Source organism: Chaetodon auriga, chromosome 2 (genome assembly GCF_051107435.1).
Source record: "Chaetodon auriga isolate fChaAug3 chromosome 2, fChaAug3.hap1, whole genome shotgun sequence".
NCBI lineage: Eukaryota > Metazoa > Chordata > Actinopteri > Chaetodontiformes > Chaetodontidae > Chaetodon > Chaetodon auriga.
The window spans coordinates 25,859,252-25,876,611 of record NC_135075.1 but is presented as its reverse complement, the minus strand read 5'-3'; the positions used below and the strand labels follow the sequence as shown (position 1 = coordinate 25,876,611).

General features: G+C 42.3%; 1 protein-coding gene across 2 annotated transcripts; it reads right to left on the bottom strand.

The window, feature by feature from the left end:
* Positions 1–2,422: 2,422 nt before the first annotated feature.
* LOC143328547 (protein SSUH2 homolog) lies at positions 2,423–15,509 on the bottom strand. 2 transcript variants are annotated; one of them, XM_076743740.1, is made up of 12 exons: positions 15,399–15,509; positions 14,106–14,186; positions 13,950–14,028; positions 13,606–13,735; positions 10,716–10,776; positions 10,264–10,385; positions 9,787–9,849; positions 9,472–9,551; positions 8,522–8,614; positions 7,790–7,895; positions 7,159–7,266; positions 2,423–6,098 (listed from the first exon to the last, which is right to left on the bottom strand). In XM_076743740.1, exons 1-12 carry the CDS (start codon positions 15,409–15,411, stop codon positions 5,958–5,960), a joined length of 1,077 nt encoding a protein of 358 aa, XP_076599855.1. In that variant the 5' UTR covers positions 15,412–15,509; the 3' UTR covers positions 2,423–5,957. The 2 variants fall into 2 exon arrangements, with proteins under 2 accessions (XP_076599855.1, XP_076599864.1); XM_076743749.1 differs by having other exon boundaries at positions 13,950–14,025; positions 15,399–15,508.
* Positions 15,510–17,360: the final 1,851 nt, after the last annotated feature.

Genomic DNA, 17,360 nt, shown 5'->3' with positions numbered 1-17,360 from the left:
TGCTGCTGCTATGGCTGCCTCTGTGTTGTTAGTTTGTTTTTGCACTATTTGTAAATAACACTGGTCCTCTATATAGACATATTTTTGTTCGTCATTGGTGCTTCTTACATATATTTATATATAATTTTTTTCCCCACCTATTTACTGTGCATATAGAGTTGTATGTGTATGATTGCTATCTTTGTTCAGCTTAGATGTTTTTACGTCTATTTTTACCTTTTCTATATATTTTTTGTGTATTTTGTATATATTGTACAAGTACACTGAAAGAAATTTGAAATTCCTTCAGTATGTATACATACATTAGTATTATAAATATGAAAAAGAAAAAAGTATCAGACTATTACTTTGTTGTTATGTCACCCTGCTATGTCTCACTGTCAATGGTGCAAAAGGAAAGGCTTTGAGGATGAGAACTAAAGAAATGCTATCTTGGGTAACCTTGGATTGCTGCAGTGTTAACTTCTCCAAATCTAATCGATAACAGCGCAGAGCTGCCAACATCTGATCCACTATTACACATTTCCTGTCTGTCTTCTCTGTCAACGGTCAAAAACATGACATAAAAAGACAGATTTCTCCGAGCAGATCAGTGATGTGTGATTTAACTTTATTTTAAATCACACATCATTAACTACAAATGATTATGTGGGTGAATCACATGAAAAATAATTTGAGGCAGGATGAAATCAATCATTGATCACAGGCTGTGGTCTTGTAATGTATCTCCTTCTCTCATGTTGGGAGTTCATGTGAGGCGCGGGATGGATGGAAATGAGTTCTTAATCTGACAAATCAGAACACGTTAAAAGCCTCAGTGATCAGCTGAGAGACACGTGCTCTTTATCTGACAGGACATGGGACAGGAAGTGAGACAGCCTCCAGCAGCGAGAGGAGGATTCACACAGGAAATAAAACACGGGGAGAAAACTACCATCAATTTCAGAAGAGGACAGAGGAGGACTGTAATGCAGTTTGTGCTGTTGCTCTGTTTCTGCGCTGCAGTGCATTCTGGATGGACCCTGGACAGAGAGGACATCTCAGATCTGGTGATGTGATAGTGACATCAGCAGAATGTCAGACTGCACGGAATGATGTGATTGGTGGATTTACTCTAAATGAATTAACATGACTGACAGTAACGGCAGAGACAGCAGAGAGGGACGAGATCAAGCTCAGCATTCAGCCTTCTTCTCTGCATTTTCTATAACAAGATAATGTCCACTAAAGCAAACCATTCGTGACACCTTCGCGTCACAGAGTATACAGTATATATACAGTACATGCTGATACAGCTTTAAAATGTGGATCCTGAATGCGACACCTTGTGGTGAATACTGCTCACATTCTGCACGGTCCCCTGGCACCATCAATTTAAAATAACACTGAAAACACAAATAAACAAATGGGCCTCCACAACGACTCCAACTGACATCTCTGCTAAATGCATCATCTCCATGTACAGAACTCAACAACATAATAAAATGCGTTAACCGCTGAATAAAATGATGTTAACAGACCAGTTAATTCATCCACATTGGCATGTAGTGAGCTTTCCACAGGTGTGTAACTGAAAACAATATATTTGGGTTTTGGGACATCCTGGTGCCACTTTAAAAGTAGAATTCTGTGTTTCAACCTGAGTTTGGACACAAACCTGGATTTTCGGATGTGGTGAGTGTTTATGTTTTGATGTTTCAATGAACTGCTAAATGGGCAAAAGGCAATTTCCCACTTTTGAGAACTGTATTCTATTGCATTTTTAAATGAACGTTTCCTTACAGCCCTTCTGCAGAATCTGAACTTCCTCCTTTACTGTCACATTGGCATCTGCAGTTTCCTCTTTGAGTGTCCAACACATCAATAATCTGAACTCTTTACTCAGCTCAATAAGTTCAGATCAACATGAACTCTTGTATCCTCATGTGACTTGTGAGCTTCTTCCCTGTTTACATGCAGTATCTCCCCATAGTTTGTGTTCTACAGCAGCACTAACCACAGTGTGTTTCTGTGGCCTTTTACTGTATGTAAAGTACAGTGTGTCGCATGTATCAATGCAGGTCTCTCACCAATATGCACAACACGTCACATGCAGTACAGGGTCCAGCATATGTACTGTATACCCTACCATATGTATTTCAAAATGTAGCAAAATTGGCAACATAACAGCTTTTAGGTATGAACAAATTGTTCTGTATATTAATTAGACATCTATCCAGTAAAAAGACACAATAAAGATTCATACTTTTCCTTTATCTATCTATCTATCTATCTATCTATCTATCTATCTATAAAAAGCTAGTGAAAACTTTTAATGGATTTATTCCATTATGATATGTGGATAAAATGAGAATTTATTTTCCACTTTACAGTTTCAGGGCTCCATACATGTGTGGTTGTAAACAGATGTGACAGAAACAGGTGAGTCTCAGAGTTTATTTTCAGTTTGTAACATATGAGTAATAATCTAGTGTAACAGCAGAGTATTACTGAATACTAACAGCGCAACAACATTTTTTCCATCAGGTTAGCAACAGACAAGTTTGTTAGTCAGAGTATTGTTTTGAGACGTTTATATTGCAGATAAAGGAGAATTCTAATATCACATTCCAGCAACATCACTTATATCTGAGACAATAAACAGCAAAGCCACATTAACGTCATGTTTAGTGTGTCCAAAAATGCTCTGATATCCAAGGATTAACAGTTGACTGCTGAAAAGTTTTTTGTGACAACAGAAAAAATAAAACTTGAGTTGAATATTGAACCCCTGAAGATAAACCATACACTACATGAAGATTATGAAAAGTAGAATGTGAATTTGTTCCTTTTAAAAAAAAAAATCAATGAACTAATATATCTCAAGACATATATAACGCAGTTTACATATCACCAGTAAAACCTATAAACCAGAGGCAGCTTCCTCCTGTTTGTCACAGATAACCTGGTCGTAATTAAGGCAGGGGGCAACAGAGCCAAACGCAGAGCACCCTCTACAGGAGATCTACTGTACTGCAGGAAGGCAGTTTAAAGGGACAGGTTGTATATTTTTGTCCTGAGGTAAACTGTTGATGTCCGCCGAAGCTGGAGACAAACAGAAGAAACAGCACAGCTTTGAAGGTTTCTTCCATCAAGCACAGTTATGAAGCAATAGAACCATTAATATTTAACTGCTTGCGTGGTTTCCGTCTTGGCGAAGACAAAGCTTTGGTCTGGCTTTACGTTGCCCTGCCGTTTCAGATGCTTCTGCTAGCTCTATCCTGTTAGCTGCTATTAAATGTTGTCTGGAAACAGCAGCTTTGGGAGTCCCGGCCTCACAGATAATTAGTGCAGCTGACCGAAAAACAATCTACGAATCTAAGAATCCACGTGACCTCGGCGAGCTGATTTCTGTGACTTTGATCAGATCAATAATCTACTTTTTAATCCACGCTTCTCCAAAACTTTTCAAGGTCTAACAAAAAAAAAATCACCTTGTTCATGCATCAAAGAGCTTTTAAAGACTTGCGATGAGACTAAAAATGTTTAAAAATGATCTTAGCTCATTGATGATGAAATTCTTTAAGTTAGTCTGTAATCAGCTCTCTCCAGACCAGAACACCCATTATTCCTTCTTCCTTCCTGTCTTTCACCCAGAATGCCTTGCAGACTGTTTACTGTCTGACAGTCACAGTGACAGAAAAGCTGTTGGAGGAGTTTTACTGAACTTAATGCACATCAGGAAACAGGAAACACTTGGAGCTTAGAAAAACTCACGATAACATGTAAAAAAAACAGACAGTATGAAACATTTAGGAATACTGTTTCAAGGCTTTGGTGTGGTTTGTTTGTCGTCACAGCTGCATGTGACAAACATCTGGCAGATTATTTAATGCTGCTCGTTTTTAACAGAAAAACAGGTTTCTATACTGGAGATGAAGGCTATCATGGTCTTTTCATTCTGCCTGTCTGGATAAAAGGCAGGACGTTTGCTTAACTGTAGATCAAAAAAACAAAAAATTATTGTGATCTGTGGATTCATTCAGTGGCAAAAAAATTCAACTTGGCAAAAAAGTTTTGTCATGACTGATCTTTGATGGAACAGAGAGCTGCTAAGTTCAAATGGAGGCAGCTATCGTAGCTAATATTTCGCCTATCATCATCCAATTTATCTAAGCTCCTCATTCGGGGTATATACACACCGCTGGATCTCTTGAATAAACTGTCCAAGCTTTTTGTCCTCTTAGTGGCAGAGCTGACTAGTCTGCTAATTGATGGTTAGCTGACAGTTAGCTAACAGACAGTTAACCGGTAGCTTACTGAAACTATTCGCTAGCTAAAGATTGGTTGACACTTGATGATGGTTAGCTAACTGATGGCTAGCTGACAGTTAGCTAATGAACAGTTAGATGACAGTAAGCTAACTGGTGGTTAGCTGACAGTTGGCTAACTGATGGCTAGCTGACAGGACGGGTAGCTGACAGTAAGCTAAGTGACGTTTAGTTGACAGTTGGCTGACAGTAAGCTAAGTGGTTGTTAGCTGACAGTTGGCTGATAGTTAGCTAACTGACGGTTACCAAGCTTCAACAGCTCTTTATGGAATGAAATGATGTACAATCCTGAGAATAAAAATGTCAGTGGTGAATAAACGGCCAAGTACAGAGAAAATAGAAAATAGCTTAGAGAGCTATTATGACTGACTAGCATCAGTTGTCAGCCATTAGCTCGCCAGCTACGGTAGCTCACCAACTAGCCCTGTGAGCAGTTAGTAGTTGTCAAGCTTTGAGACACAAATATTTTCGTGAAGACACACGGATGAACGTCATTTTGACACTTTCTGGTGTGACTGGCTTTGTAGTAGAAAATATCACCTTATGTTCCTGAAATCATGAAAATGTTTTATTTTTATTAATTTAGTTATATATTTTGTCATGACCATCTTGATCTACTTGTGGCGAAACCTCTGATCTCTGCATTTTGAGCATGTAAGTGGTTTCTACCTTCAACATTAAACCACAGATAAGAACACAGGTAGAAACCAGGTGAGTCACATCATTATCAGCTTTCTGTTTCCCTCACAGGGCAGCAGTTCACCTGCTCCATCATCCCATTACGCACAGGTAAGATAATATATGACCTCATATCTCTTTCTTTTTGCTGCTTCCCATGTTTGACTTTTTACATCTCATCAATTTGATCAATTTTTCTGGTTTTCACACATTTCAGGACAATTTTACAGGCTAAAAGTGAGGTCAGATGTCAGGAGGACACACTCCTGCTTGTTCTTGGAACGGCGTTATTTTGGACATGACATTTCCATGCAAGACTGAGGACATTAAACGGCACATACAGGCACATGTTTTTAGTGAACTGTGCAGTAAAACGGTAACAGAAAAATATCTTTGGTAAGTGGTGATGACATCAGAGACATCATGGTAAACACAAGTGTCCACACAGAGACAATAATGGGCTCTGAGGAGACAGCAGGTTGGTTTAACCATAAAATATATTTTTCTAATATATTAAGGATAAAATCTTAAATTTGGATATCAACAATTCAGTTCTTCATGTCAAAGATAAACATTTTATCCAGACAATATTTAATTCTTGATATGAAGGAACAACACTCCAGCTAAAGTCCATTATTTGTTCAAATCAGGACACCTGGTGGAGCATCACAGCTCCAGGTGTGTTTACTGAGAGTGGAGCAGTTTCCCGTTAATTATGAATTTGCTGGATTAACGTGTTTATCAGCTCTGAAGTGATGATTACATCTGAAGAATGATTGGTCACAATAATCCATCTGATTGGACTACTTTGGTGGGAAAATCTTAAAGATTTGTGTTGTGATTGGTTTATAGTTCTTCTGGAGGGAGTGGACAGTATTAAAAGAAACGTAATATCAGTGTGGGATGGTTGACTTGAGCTGTGTGTGTGTGTGTGTGTGTGTGTGTGTGTGTGTGTGTGTGTGTGTGTGTCTACAGGATGACACAGCAGCAGGTGGCCGGGTAATTGTCAGCGCTGACTTGGTGCTCGTTGCCATAGACGAAGTAGACGTGAGAGTCGCCTTTCCACTTATAGTTCACCTTAGTGATGGGGATCAACTCGACTGTCTGCCTCTGAGGGAGAGACAGGAAATTCACTTATTCTCCTTCTTGCTGAGAGCGAGATGCTCAGATGCAAATCTTGCGTGTGCTGAGTATGGAGTCAGGAAGAGGTTAGCGTAGCTTAGCATGAAGGCTGGAAGCAGGGGGAACAGGTAGCCTGCTCTGTGGAAAGTTCAGAAATATGTTGACTGACTCTCACATTCTGACAGACTCTTCATTGCGTATGGGGCAAACAACTTCTCTAGCACCTCGACCGGAGGTTTAGTTGTTTTGTGTCATCATCTTTAAACAAAAACGATGTTTCGACTGCTTTCGGTGCTTTAACACCTGATGACACTGCAGGTGTTGGATTAGATTAGTTAACGTGTGACGTTACATTAATGGGGGGTCATGCCATGTTTCTGGGTTCAAGGCCTTTTAAAAGTTCTATAGTCTCTATGATCAAACATATTAAACTTATGATATTACCAGGAACCAGAGGGCTCGTCTTGTTTCTCATTATTTTATTATTACCATTATTTGAATAACTAATAAGCAGCTTCAATCATGACGGCCCGACATAAACATCTAAAACTAACAAACTGCCTTAACTACTAATTAACGTGAGCCGAAATAACCCCCGTGGCAAATGTTATTATTCTACGTATTCATTACACTGATGCCTGACTTTACTCACTCATACTGACGCTATCATTTCCAGCCTTCCTCTGCACTCACAGCAGCCAGGCGTGTGCACGTCTTTACTGGGAGACTGAGACAGATTTTGACTGCCACTCTCTTATTTGCCCACTTTACAGCTGCCCATGACTTATTATCCACATGGGTACTTAAAAGTCCAAAGGGTAGGATTTAGGGGGATCTACTTGCTGAAGTGTACTGTAATATTTAACAATATGTTTTCATTAGTTTATAATCACCTGGAAATAAGAATTGCTGTGCATTTGTTACCTTAGAGTGAGCTCCAACCTCAATGGCTGCTACAGTGATGTCCGTCTCTCTCCTAAATGCACTAAATATTTTAATGATCTCTAATCATGTCTTTTCATCTTCAATCTGGCTGCTGGGGACTCACCTGCTGCAGGATCCTGGAGCTCTGGGCGTACTTGCTTTGGTGATCTCTGATCAGACGCTCAGACGCCTCGGAGATGGCCGGATTTGGGAACCCAAGCAGTGGGTAGAGCTGAGAGGAGACAGACAGACAGACAGACAGACAGACAGACAGACTGACTGACACACAGTGCTGACAATAAGACAGATACTAATTAACCCATGACCTTTTCTCTCACACCACCTGATGAACAAACTTCACCTGTCAGCTTCCAGCAGGTTGTCTTTCAGTGATTAACTGAACACTGTACTGCATGTTTTATTCTGCACAATCTACAGCACGGGAGGATTGTTTCATTTGATGACCATAATGAAGGGAGGGGAGTCATGGCTTCCTGCAGCATAATGTAATAAGCGGATATAAATCTGCCTCTTCATCTCACTCTGTACAGTATATGACAAAGCAAAACTCATGTACTTAACGAGTGAGCAGATGTTCAACCCATCATTTATTAATTAAATCAATGACAAAATGAGCACTACTTAACACCACTGATAGATAATGTAATTGGAAAAACTGAGTGCATATTTAATTCAGTACATTTTTATAATGTGTGTGTGTGTGTGTGTGTGTGTGTGTGCATTTGTGTACGTACCAGGTACTGGCTGTTCTTGAACAGCTCCTTCCCGCTCACTGAGCGAAGATCATCAATCTTCAGACCAGAGTTCTGCTCGACCACGTGGTCCTCCACATGGTTAACCCTAAACACACAAACACACAAACAGAAACACACACAAGCTCTGATGCACATCCACCCATCAAAGACGACCACAGAGTCATGTGACCCAAAGTCAGCTGTTGACGTGTGAATGGAGATGACTATTCGGAGGCTCAACTGCGGTACTGAGAAGAGATATGGATCATTTTTCTATGCTAGTATCATATCAGAGTTTAAAACTCTGGTACTGAATCATTAATTCACATCATACAGGTTTATCGTTATTCCACCAGGGGGCAGCACAGCGTGATCCATCACAGCCCACCAAATCCATCTAATATGAAACTACATTGAAGTTTCTTTGTGTAGAAGTTGAACAGGATTGAATCGACTTTCTAGGACTACTCTAACATCTTCAAGATCTCAGGGGATCTTCTCAAAGACCCATATAAACTCTTAGAGACCCTCTAGAACTTCCTCAAGGACCGTCTGAATTATCCCTATCCACCAAGGACCTCAAGGAACATCATCAGGGACCTTTAAACTACCAATGCCCCCCATGAACCTTTAAGGCCTCATAGAACCTCCTCAAGAACCAGTGAAATTTCCTCCAGGAAGTCGAGCAACTGGTTGGAGGACCCCTGGAACAGTGGCAGTATCAGTACTCACCACTCCACTTTGAGGTTGATGTAGGTCAGCAGTTGTCGTTTTCCTTTACAGGTTTCACACTGCTTCGTTCCCTGAGAATTACACTCTGTACACCTACACACACAGATACACACACACACACACACAATGTTAAACATGCCCCACATTCTTCAGTGATCTGATCTGACTGGTGCTGTTTTTCAACTTTTCTCAAATGATCGATCAAATTTTAAATTGATCTCCTCATTGATTCTTCCATTCCTTTAACTGAAAATCTACTTTATGGAGCTTTATTTTTCAGCTGAATTGAAGCTGCTGTTGTTGTTGTTGTTGTTGTTGTTGTTGTTGGAACTCATCTTTGTGACACTTCTCAGTGTCGGTCCTTGAATGCATCACTGCAGAGACGTTTCATGGCTGTGCCTGGATCTGTAGTAAAGAGGTCTAACATGCAGATCTCGTCCTTTCTTTTGATCATTTTTGCCTTTCTCTAGTTAAGTTTAAAGATTCTGTAATTACATCTTGCCATTTCACTCGTTAGGGGCAGAGTCTGCTCTGGATTCAAACTGCCTTCCCACACAAGAGATTGACAGGAAACGATGCAGCATCTAATTCTAATTTCATCACACTGATCAGCCTCAGCGTTCACTGCTCTCTCTCCTGCAGCCATGTCAGCGCCATATAAAGTTACTGCTAATGCTAACCAAACTCCTACCGCTGCTACTACAGATTAAAAGCATTCAACTGCCAAAACATGGGGTGGCTTTTATGTGATTTTTTTAACTTTTCTCTTTTTTTGTGAAAACCTGGATAGGTTTACCTATTCAGGCCTCTAAAATTTATTCAAATAAGAAAAATCTAAGAAGGTAACGGCACCCGAGGACACGGGCAGACTTTGATTTAAGGGTCATAAGCGAAAAAGCTTGTGAGTGACAGCTCCTGGAGCACCTGGACTACCCCCCCGCCGTCAGCACCTGTCTTTTCCTGTACCATCACAGCGACCGCAGCTGACATTATTGCTCGCCCCAGAGCCGTTACACACCCAGCATGGTTTCTGTGGAGACACACACGGGAAGATTAACATGGAGCTTTCATCATAAACTCACATTAAATTTGCTCTGAGTGATTTTGTCTCTTTATTCATCTACGACATCGTCAGTGTCTACTTTTACATCATCAAACTCTTCCTCTCTTCAGTGTTGTTGTGTAGCTGCTTTGTAAACAAAAATGATTAAATGATTATGTAGTCAATTATTACTGATTGATTAACTGATTAATTGTCTTCTTACATATCCATCTCCATGGCACTCTTCACATGGCTTTGTCCCTGTGCCATGGCAGGTGTGGCAGTCCTACACACACACACACACACACACACACACACACACACACACACACACACACAGAGTTAAAAATAACTTTACTGTCTGTAACACTAATGCTGTCAGAATGTCCCACATCAGAATGTTGCTCTCTGATTCGCTGTTGAGGTCGACAGTTTAAATCTAAATTAGACCTCAACGTAAATTTAACTGCACGTAAATCACTCAGGACCCCCTGAACTCCCACAAAAAACCTGTAGAACCCTCTCAAAAGACCCCAGTCACCTCCTCAAGGACCCCACAGAAGCTGTTCATGGAGCCCTGGAACATCTCAAAGGATACTGGACCCCCAAAGGCCCTCTGTAGGATCTTCCAGGGCTTCTGAAATTGCCTCAAGGAGTACCTCAACCCCCCACAGGACCACAGCTCCTGTCAACCAATCACCTTGATGGAAGAGGTGTAGGGCACGCGGATCTCCTCCGTATGATTGGTGAAGAGGCTGGGAGTCGTGGCCTGGATCTCCCAGGGCCGGGGGGCAGTCTGGGTGTAGAAGTCAGCCGGCTCACCTGTCAGTAACACAAGAGAGACACGACATCGACCTGCGGATCAAACACCTGTCAAAAGCCACCTGAAATCTGCCATAAGGATGTCATCAGGGTCATCTCAGCTTCGGCTGCGTTAGGTTATGATTGACAGACATGGGGGAGGGAAATGCAGGACCCAGCGCTAAGTCAAGATATCTTGACAATCGGGGATTACAGTTTAAACTTCCTGGAAAACCGTTCAGCGATGACAACGTTATCTGTGGATCTTCTAAGCTCACATTTAGGCTCATGTTGAATAAAGGTGTGTGTGTGTGTGTGTGTGTGTGTGTGTGTGTGTGTGTGTGTGTGTACCTTCGTGAGGTTTGTGGGACCACTCGGTTGACCTGGACTCGGTGAAAGTCTCCAGTCGGTACTACAGAACAGAACACAGACGTCAACAGGAAATACTACATTTACAGTTTTCAGCTGATAGACACAAAAATAGAAACAACAGCAACAGCAACAGCAATACTATAATATTAGAAGATAATCACAAAGTTTCAAGTAATAATTACAGCGAACATTGCAAAGGTTTGATTAAAATCAATGAACTTCAGAAGAATCTGAATCAGAAGGAGAAAGATGCTCCAGTCAGTCACTATCCATTACAGATGACATTTTGCTGATCAGTAGTACTGACAGTTAAGGTGAACACACTTCAAACTGTGGAACTTTCTCAGTACAGGAAACAGACTCAGTTTGAACACAATAAAACTCCAGCTGCACGCAGACAGCAGGAAGCGCGTTTCAACTGCCAGCAGCTGGCGAGCACTCGGAGATCTGTTAGCGTGCCGCAAGCTAACAGAGAGGTTCAGAGTTCCTCAGATCGAGAGCAGGAATTTTGAGGATTGTGTCAGTATAAACAAGAGTTTTGTTTGTCGGGGAGTGTAAACCAGAGAGTCAGAGTCTGAATCTGATGTTTATTCATAAGAGAAACAAAACACGTCAGTTTGATTGTGGAGCCTCTCAGTCTAACAAAGACTTTCAAACAGTTGATTCAGTGTGACAGAGGATATCATTTTCCCTGATGTCCACTGCGAGTAACAGTCCACAAATCCGCTTAGAAATCTTAGAGAAGAACGCTCCTTAGAACACCAGAACTTGCCTGAGAATCATCACATTTTTAAGTTTTCCTCAGCATCAAAGTAATCCAGTGACAGCTGTCTGTACATCTGTGTGTACACTGCAAAAAACAACTACTGCTAGCTAATTCGGCCTAACTTTGAAAACTCAAGTTGTAGCCTACAGCTACCTGCCTCCATGGAAAAACATTATAAGAAATGTGCATCCAAATGCGTGTGCCACAATCACTGTTGTTACACATGTAGAGAGTAAGAAAATACACTTGAAGTGGAAAAAATGCGCTGTGGTCGCAGCTATGCACATATAATGCAAGTGAAAGCTGCTGCATGGCCTGTGTGGACAGCTGGACCGGTTCAAACAGGAGCGTCTCTCTTCCATCAAGACAAAGGAGAGTCACAGTGAACAGGACTCAAAGCCTCAGATGCTTCATTGCTTCTAGACATTCACACCGTTGTCTAATGTTACATGAGAGCCTCCATAATTAAAGTGTTTAAATGAGACTCTGATCAGAGGCGTCTTCAAACTGTCCTCCGTCTCTGTGTGGACACATCCAGTCCAAGAGAGAGGAGAATCAACAAGTGGTTCACTTTGATAACAAGGCTGACATTTACGTCTGTCCCCCTGGTATGAACATCTGATCTGTGTCTGGATATGGGACCTGGATCAGGACAAACTCGTGTTAATGTATGCGTAAATGCAGCATTACACTCAGACTGTGACCAGATCCTCCAGACCACATTGTGATCATGGTTCACACTGGGATCAGATACATTTTGAACTGTCTGAACCTTGAGTCAGCCACAGTCCAAACAGTAATCATGAGACCAACACGAGCAGCTCTGGGACTGAGTTTTTTTTTTAAACGCTAACACCAGCATGCTAATACGCTCACAGCAGCTCATATTTAGCAATGTCTATGATGTCTTAAGGGCATGCTGTTACTAAACTCTGGCAAATTTTAAGTTATTGTCCTTTGCCCCAAACACCTTAGAAACACATTATCTAAACACAGTTACTCTGGATGGCATTACGCTGGCCTCCAGCACCACTGTAAGGAATCATGGGAGATATTACTGATCAGAATACGTCCTTACCTCCCACGCAAACAACTGTCAAGAACTGCCCTTTTTCACCTATGTAAAATAGTAAAAATCAGGCACATCCTGTCTCAAAAAGATGCAGGAAAAATGATGATGGTGCCTGACCATCACATCTTAAAGAGCTCATAGTACCCAACGACCCCACTTGAACACTTTGCACCCAGACCGCAGGGCTTCTTATGGGTCCTACAGTCTCCTAAAGCAGAATGGGAGCCTTCGGCTATCGAGCTCCTCTCCCATGGAGCCAGCTCCCAGTGACACCCTCTCTGGCTTTACAAGTGGGCTTAAAACTTTCGTCTCTGAAAAAGCTTACAATTAGGGCCGGCTCAGACTTGCCTCGAACCAGTCCCTCGTTATGCTGCTTTAGGATTAGACCTCTGGGGGACTTCCCATGATGCACTAAGCTCCTCTCTCCCTCTCCATCTGTTCGCATTCAAGTCCCATTAAGGTATGTTACAAGCTGGGCTGACTGTACTCTGAGGATTGGTGATAACAGTTGTGCAGCATGAGGGTCTGTGGGCCAGACGTGGTCCTTAAAGAGTAACTTAGCATTAAAGTTGGACGTAGAGTCATTTTATTACACTACAAATTCATCCTGGTCACATTCTTAAGTTTTATTCCAAAAAAAAAACAACAACACATTTTTCCAGAGAAAAAACAGCAATTCTGTCCTTCACACCCTCTAAAATCTGTGAAAAGGACAGAATTGCTGTTTTTTCTTTGGAAAAATGTTAATAACTAGCCCTAAAATGTGTGAAAAAACCCCCCGACCAGCACAAATACAAAGGCCAGACAACATATCCAGATACAGACCACAGCTTAATACCAGGTGGAGATGATGGGGTCTTAGTTGTGAGGCAAGCTGAGTCTGTAAAATAAAATGGGACCAATCAGTGACCTGTATTAGATCAGCTGATGGTAACGGCCCTACAGACCATGACCGGAGCGTCCTTGAGAACCAAACACAGCAGTAACAGCAGCTGTTAACGGCATCATAAAGAGTGTGAACATCAGATCACCCTGTAGGTGTTGGACGGCTCCATGTTGGTGATGACTCCATCATTGGCAGGACTGTTACTGTAACAGCAGTGAGATGACGCAAAGCTCTTGAACGCCTCACGGGCCACATCCTCCGACAGGGACGGGATGCTACAACACACCCACACACACACACACACACACACACACAAGAATCACAGCATGTGTTAAACCAGAAAGGTCTTTGAATGCAGCCTTTTTTATTGCCACAGTGCAACATGAGCATCCTGCTTGGTGGGACTGGCTGGTGCCTTCAGGGTCCACCACTCTCAGGTGCACACAGGTTAACAGGTTGAGCAGCTCAGCGAGACAGGTGATGTCTTACCTCCAGTCATCAGGTACAGGGCCAGGCTGGGGCGGGGCTACAGGCTCCACAGGCATAGGAGGAGGCAGGTAACCTCCTGCTGCAGCAACAACAAACCTTAAATGGTTTCAAGAACATGAATCTTATGTGAAAAGTTGCAGGTTGGACTCCTCTTACCTCCTCCTGCCATGATGCCTTCATAGCCAGGCACGCTGCCAAACATGTTGGCCGCAGGAGCAGTGGCAGGGGGATACACAGCTAGAGCAAATAGGAGACAGTTCATATATCAGATCCTCAGAGGGCTTTTACTTCAGAGTTCAGGACGAGTTTAAAGCTGAATAGAACAGTAACTTTATTTCCTGGTGCGTTCTGGAGGGCTGATCAGGCTAAGGAGCAAAAACACCTGTGCAGGTGGAACAAGGCCATGAAGGGCGTTTAGAGGAGCAGTGTGACGTTTTGGGAAATACACTTATTTGCTATCTTGCTAATAAGAGATTAGAAATTTGACACACCTCCCATATCCGTACAGTAAATATGAATATCCAGCAGCAAGTTAGCTTAGCACAAAGACTGGAAACAGAGGGAAACAGCTAGCCTGGCTCGAGAGGGACAGGAGAGCAAAGAATACGGCACTGAAGGAGATAAAGATGTACAAAAGGAGAGGAAATAAGATGCAGGAAAGGCCGAGAGGAAGTAGAGAAGGAAATGAGTGGGTAGGAAAGCACTAAGGGAGGTAGAGAAGGAGAAGAGGAGGCGGCGGTCAGCTGGCTCTGCGCCCGCTTTCTCACTGTGGAGACGGTGGAGGAGTCCGGGGGAAGTCAGACCAATCAAATGGACTTTGATCAATTCGATCGATCTATTTCTTTCTTTCTTTCTTTTTTAAATCACGCACTCACATTATTAATCCATCAATATGCCCGTAAACTTGGAAAATTAACCAACAAATCCCTTAAAAACTCCTCATAGCGACACGTACTGTTAGCAATTTATCTTAAGATTTAACTTTTAGCGATAAAAAGATGAAGCGCCACATTCGTAGGTAGCCTGTGGTATTTAATTAGGTTTAGTTAATAAGATGACGTGTCTTTATTATTCCAGATAAGTCGTCGTTTCAACAGCCTCTAGTCATTTTAAATGCTGAGTCAGTCCAAAAACTTTATTTACAAAAACGAAGGGCGAGACCACCGGGTTTTTTTTTTCTGGGTACACGCCAGACCAGGTCTACATCAAAAACGGCTGAATTTAGATCCGTTAAACCCGGTTTAAATCCACACCCAGAAAATTAGGAAAGCTTTAATCTGCGCTGAAGTTGTGTGAAACCTTTTTGCGTCTTTATAAAATGTTTGCAGGACATTTTCTTTGTAGGCATGTATATGTGCGTGCCAGCCAGTGCCCTGCAGCAGACTGCTGTTGAAGTCATTTTGGTGACCGGTGCAATGTCGTGACCTGTCCGTGTGTGTCAGCTCTTACCTGCGCTGTTCATCCTGCTGCAGTTCGATCTGATCGGTATTGACAGATTGCTCTAAACAAGCTCTCCGATAGTTCCACACCGCCGCTATCCGCCGCAGCAAACGTCCAAACAGCGACAATGGAGCATGCGACTTCCCGTGGAAATTTCAAAATAAACACCTGACAGACGATATAGCGGTTTTCCTAAATCCAGTGTGGGCTGTCGACCAGTTTCCGACCCTATTTCCCATAGATCTAAATGCAAATGGCATTTTAGACACGAATGGGAGTTTTAACGTTTTGACCAGATTAATTTTATTATTCTGAAAGTGGATAAATGGATAAATCCCTTCTGCAGACTGTTCTGGTATAAATTAAATCTCAGATTATTGTTGCCCATTTTGTCCTTAGTTTAAGGTATGACTCGATATGCGTTACTGTCCGTTTCCACTCTGTTTTTACTGTCTAAGTTACACAGTGTGCACATACAATAACTCCGGCTGACCTGAACCACCATCTAAGAATAAAGGTTAAGCGGTCAGCGTTTGAAGTTACTGTATGCTTTTGTTTTGAAAGATTCAGACGCAACCTCCGGTGTTGCTGTGATTTCTCCTCCGGTACCTTGACTCCAGCGTTTGCAGGAATGCGGACCACGCCCCATCTGGAATAGATTACAGAGCTGAGTGCACGAGGAAAAGTAGACGGGGAGGACAACATAGCCGGAACACCAAGAGACTGAACATCAGAGGGTTCACTGAACAACTTAGTCCTGCTTTTTATCCAACACGCTGCAGAAACAGGCATGTTTAATGGACACATGCAGGTCTGCAGCGTGTCTGCAGCCCACGGTGGTCTGCACGGCTCTAAACCCGGTCTGACAACATGAGCATCTAGTGAAATGTCAAACTGTGCTGTTCACATCAGCCTAACAGGCCCAGAGCTGCTCTCTGCGTGTTTGACATGTTCAGGCAGTTTGTGAAAGTAAATATTTCTCAGGTCAACAGGAAACAGCTGCTCCGACGATCCTGGCAGCGGGTGTCATTGCATGCGAGCCCCCTCCTCCTTCCCCGGGGGGAGCAGCCATGTTGGAGGTCCCGCAGCTCCTCAGGTTGTTCACAGTGTTAAAACATCAGGTTGAGGGTCTGCTGGGTGGGTCAGCAAGCAGAGAGGAGCAGGACATCTGATCTCTGTCCATGGACAGGGCTGGATTAGCCTATGAAGAGACCTCAGGGATTTAAAAAAAAAAAAAAAAAAAAAAAAAAAAAAAAAGATGTGGGGTCCTGTTAATCCTCCTGCTGGATATCTACCAGGGCCCATATTTGCTTTGTGACAATTAGATTAAATACATTTATTTAGGGAGGCAGAACGAGTAAGCGCAGCGCCTGCTCTCAAAGCAGTGTCAACAGAACAAAAGACCATTTGTGCCTTTAACACACTCACATCTGATGGCTTTGATGGGCCTAAAGTTCACGTAGGCGGTCTGATGCAAAAAAGTGATTCAGATAGTATGCTCCGAAGCCTGGGAGAAATGTCAGGCATGTTTTGTCAGGTCTGTGGGTGAGGTTCTCCACCAGGGCCCAGAAAGAACTCAAGTCCTGATGGCGAGTCATCTCCACAGGTGAGGCCGGGACCTCCACCACAAACACCAAACGGGGTGTTTATCAGGAAACTGTCCGTCAGCCATCTCAGTCCTGAGATACAGAGCAATAAAACACGCAGCAGAGTGGTGGAAGGTAACTAAATACTTTTATAAAGTACAAATTTGAGGTACTTGAGTCTTTTTATTTTCTGCTACTTTATACTTCTACTCCACCACAGTTCGGAGGGAAATACTGGATTTTTTACTCCACTACATTTATCTTACAGCTTTAGTTAGTTTACAAATTAAGATTTTTTCCATACAAAATTTTTGAAGAACTTAAAAAATATGGTATTATATCTATCTATCTATCTATCTATCTATCTATCTATCTATAACACTTC

Excerpts from the sequence above, each read along its gene's own strand:
- LOC143328547 (XM_076743740.1), bottom strand. Across the intron at positions 10,386-10,715 it reads GTCCCACAAACCTCACGAAG|GTGAGCCGGCTGACTTCTAC; the intron begins GTACACACACAC and ends TGTTACTGACAG. Across the intron at positions 9,850-10,263 it reads CCTACACCTCTTCCATCAAG|GACTGCCACACCTGCCATGG; the intron begins GTGATTGGTTGA and ends GTGTGTGTGTAG.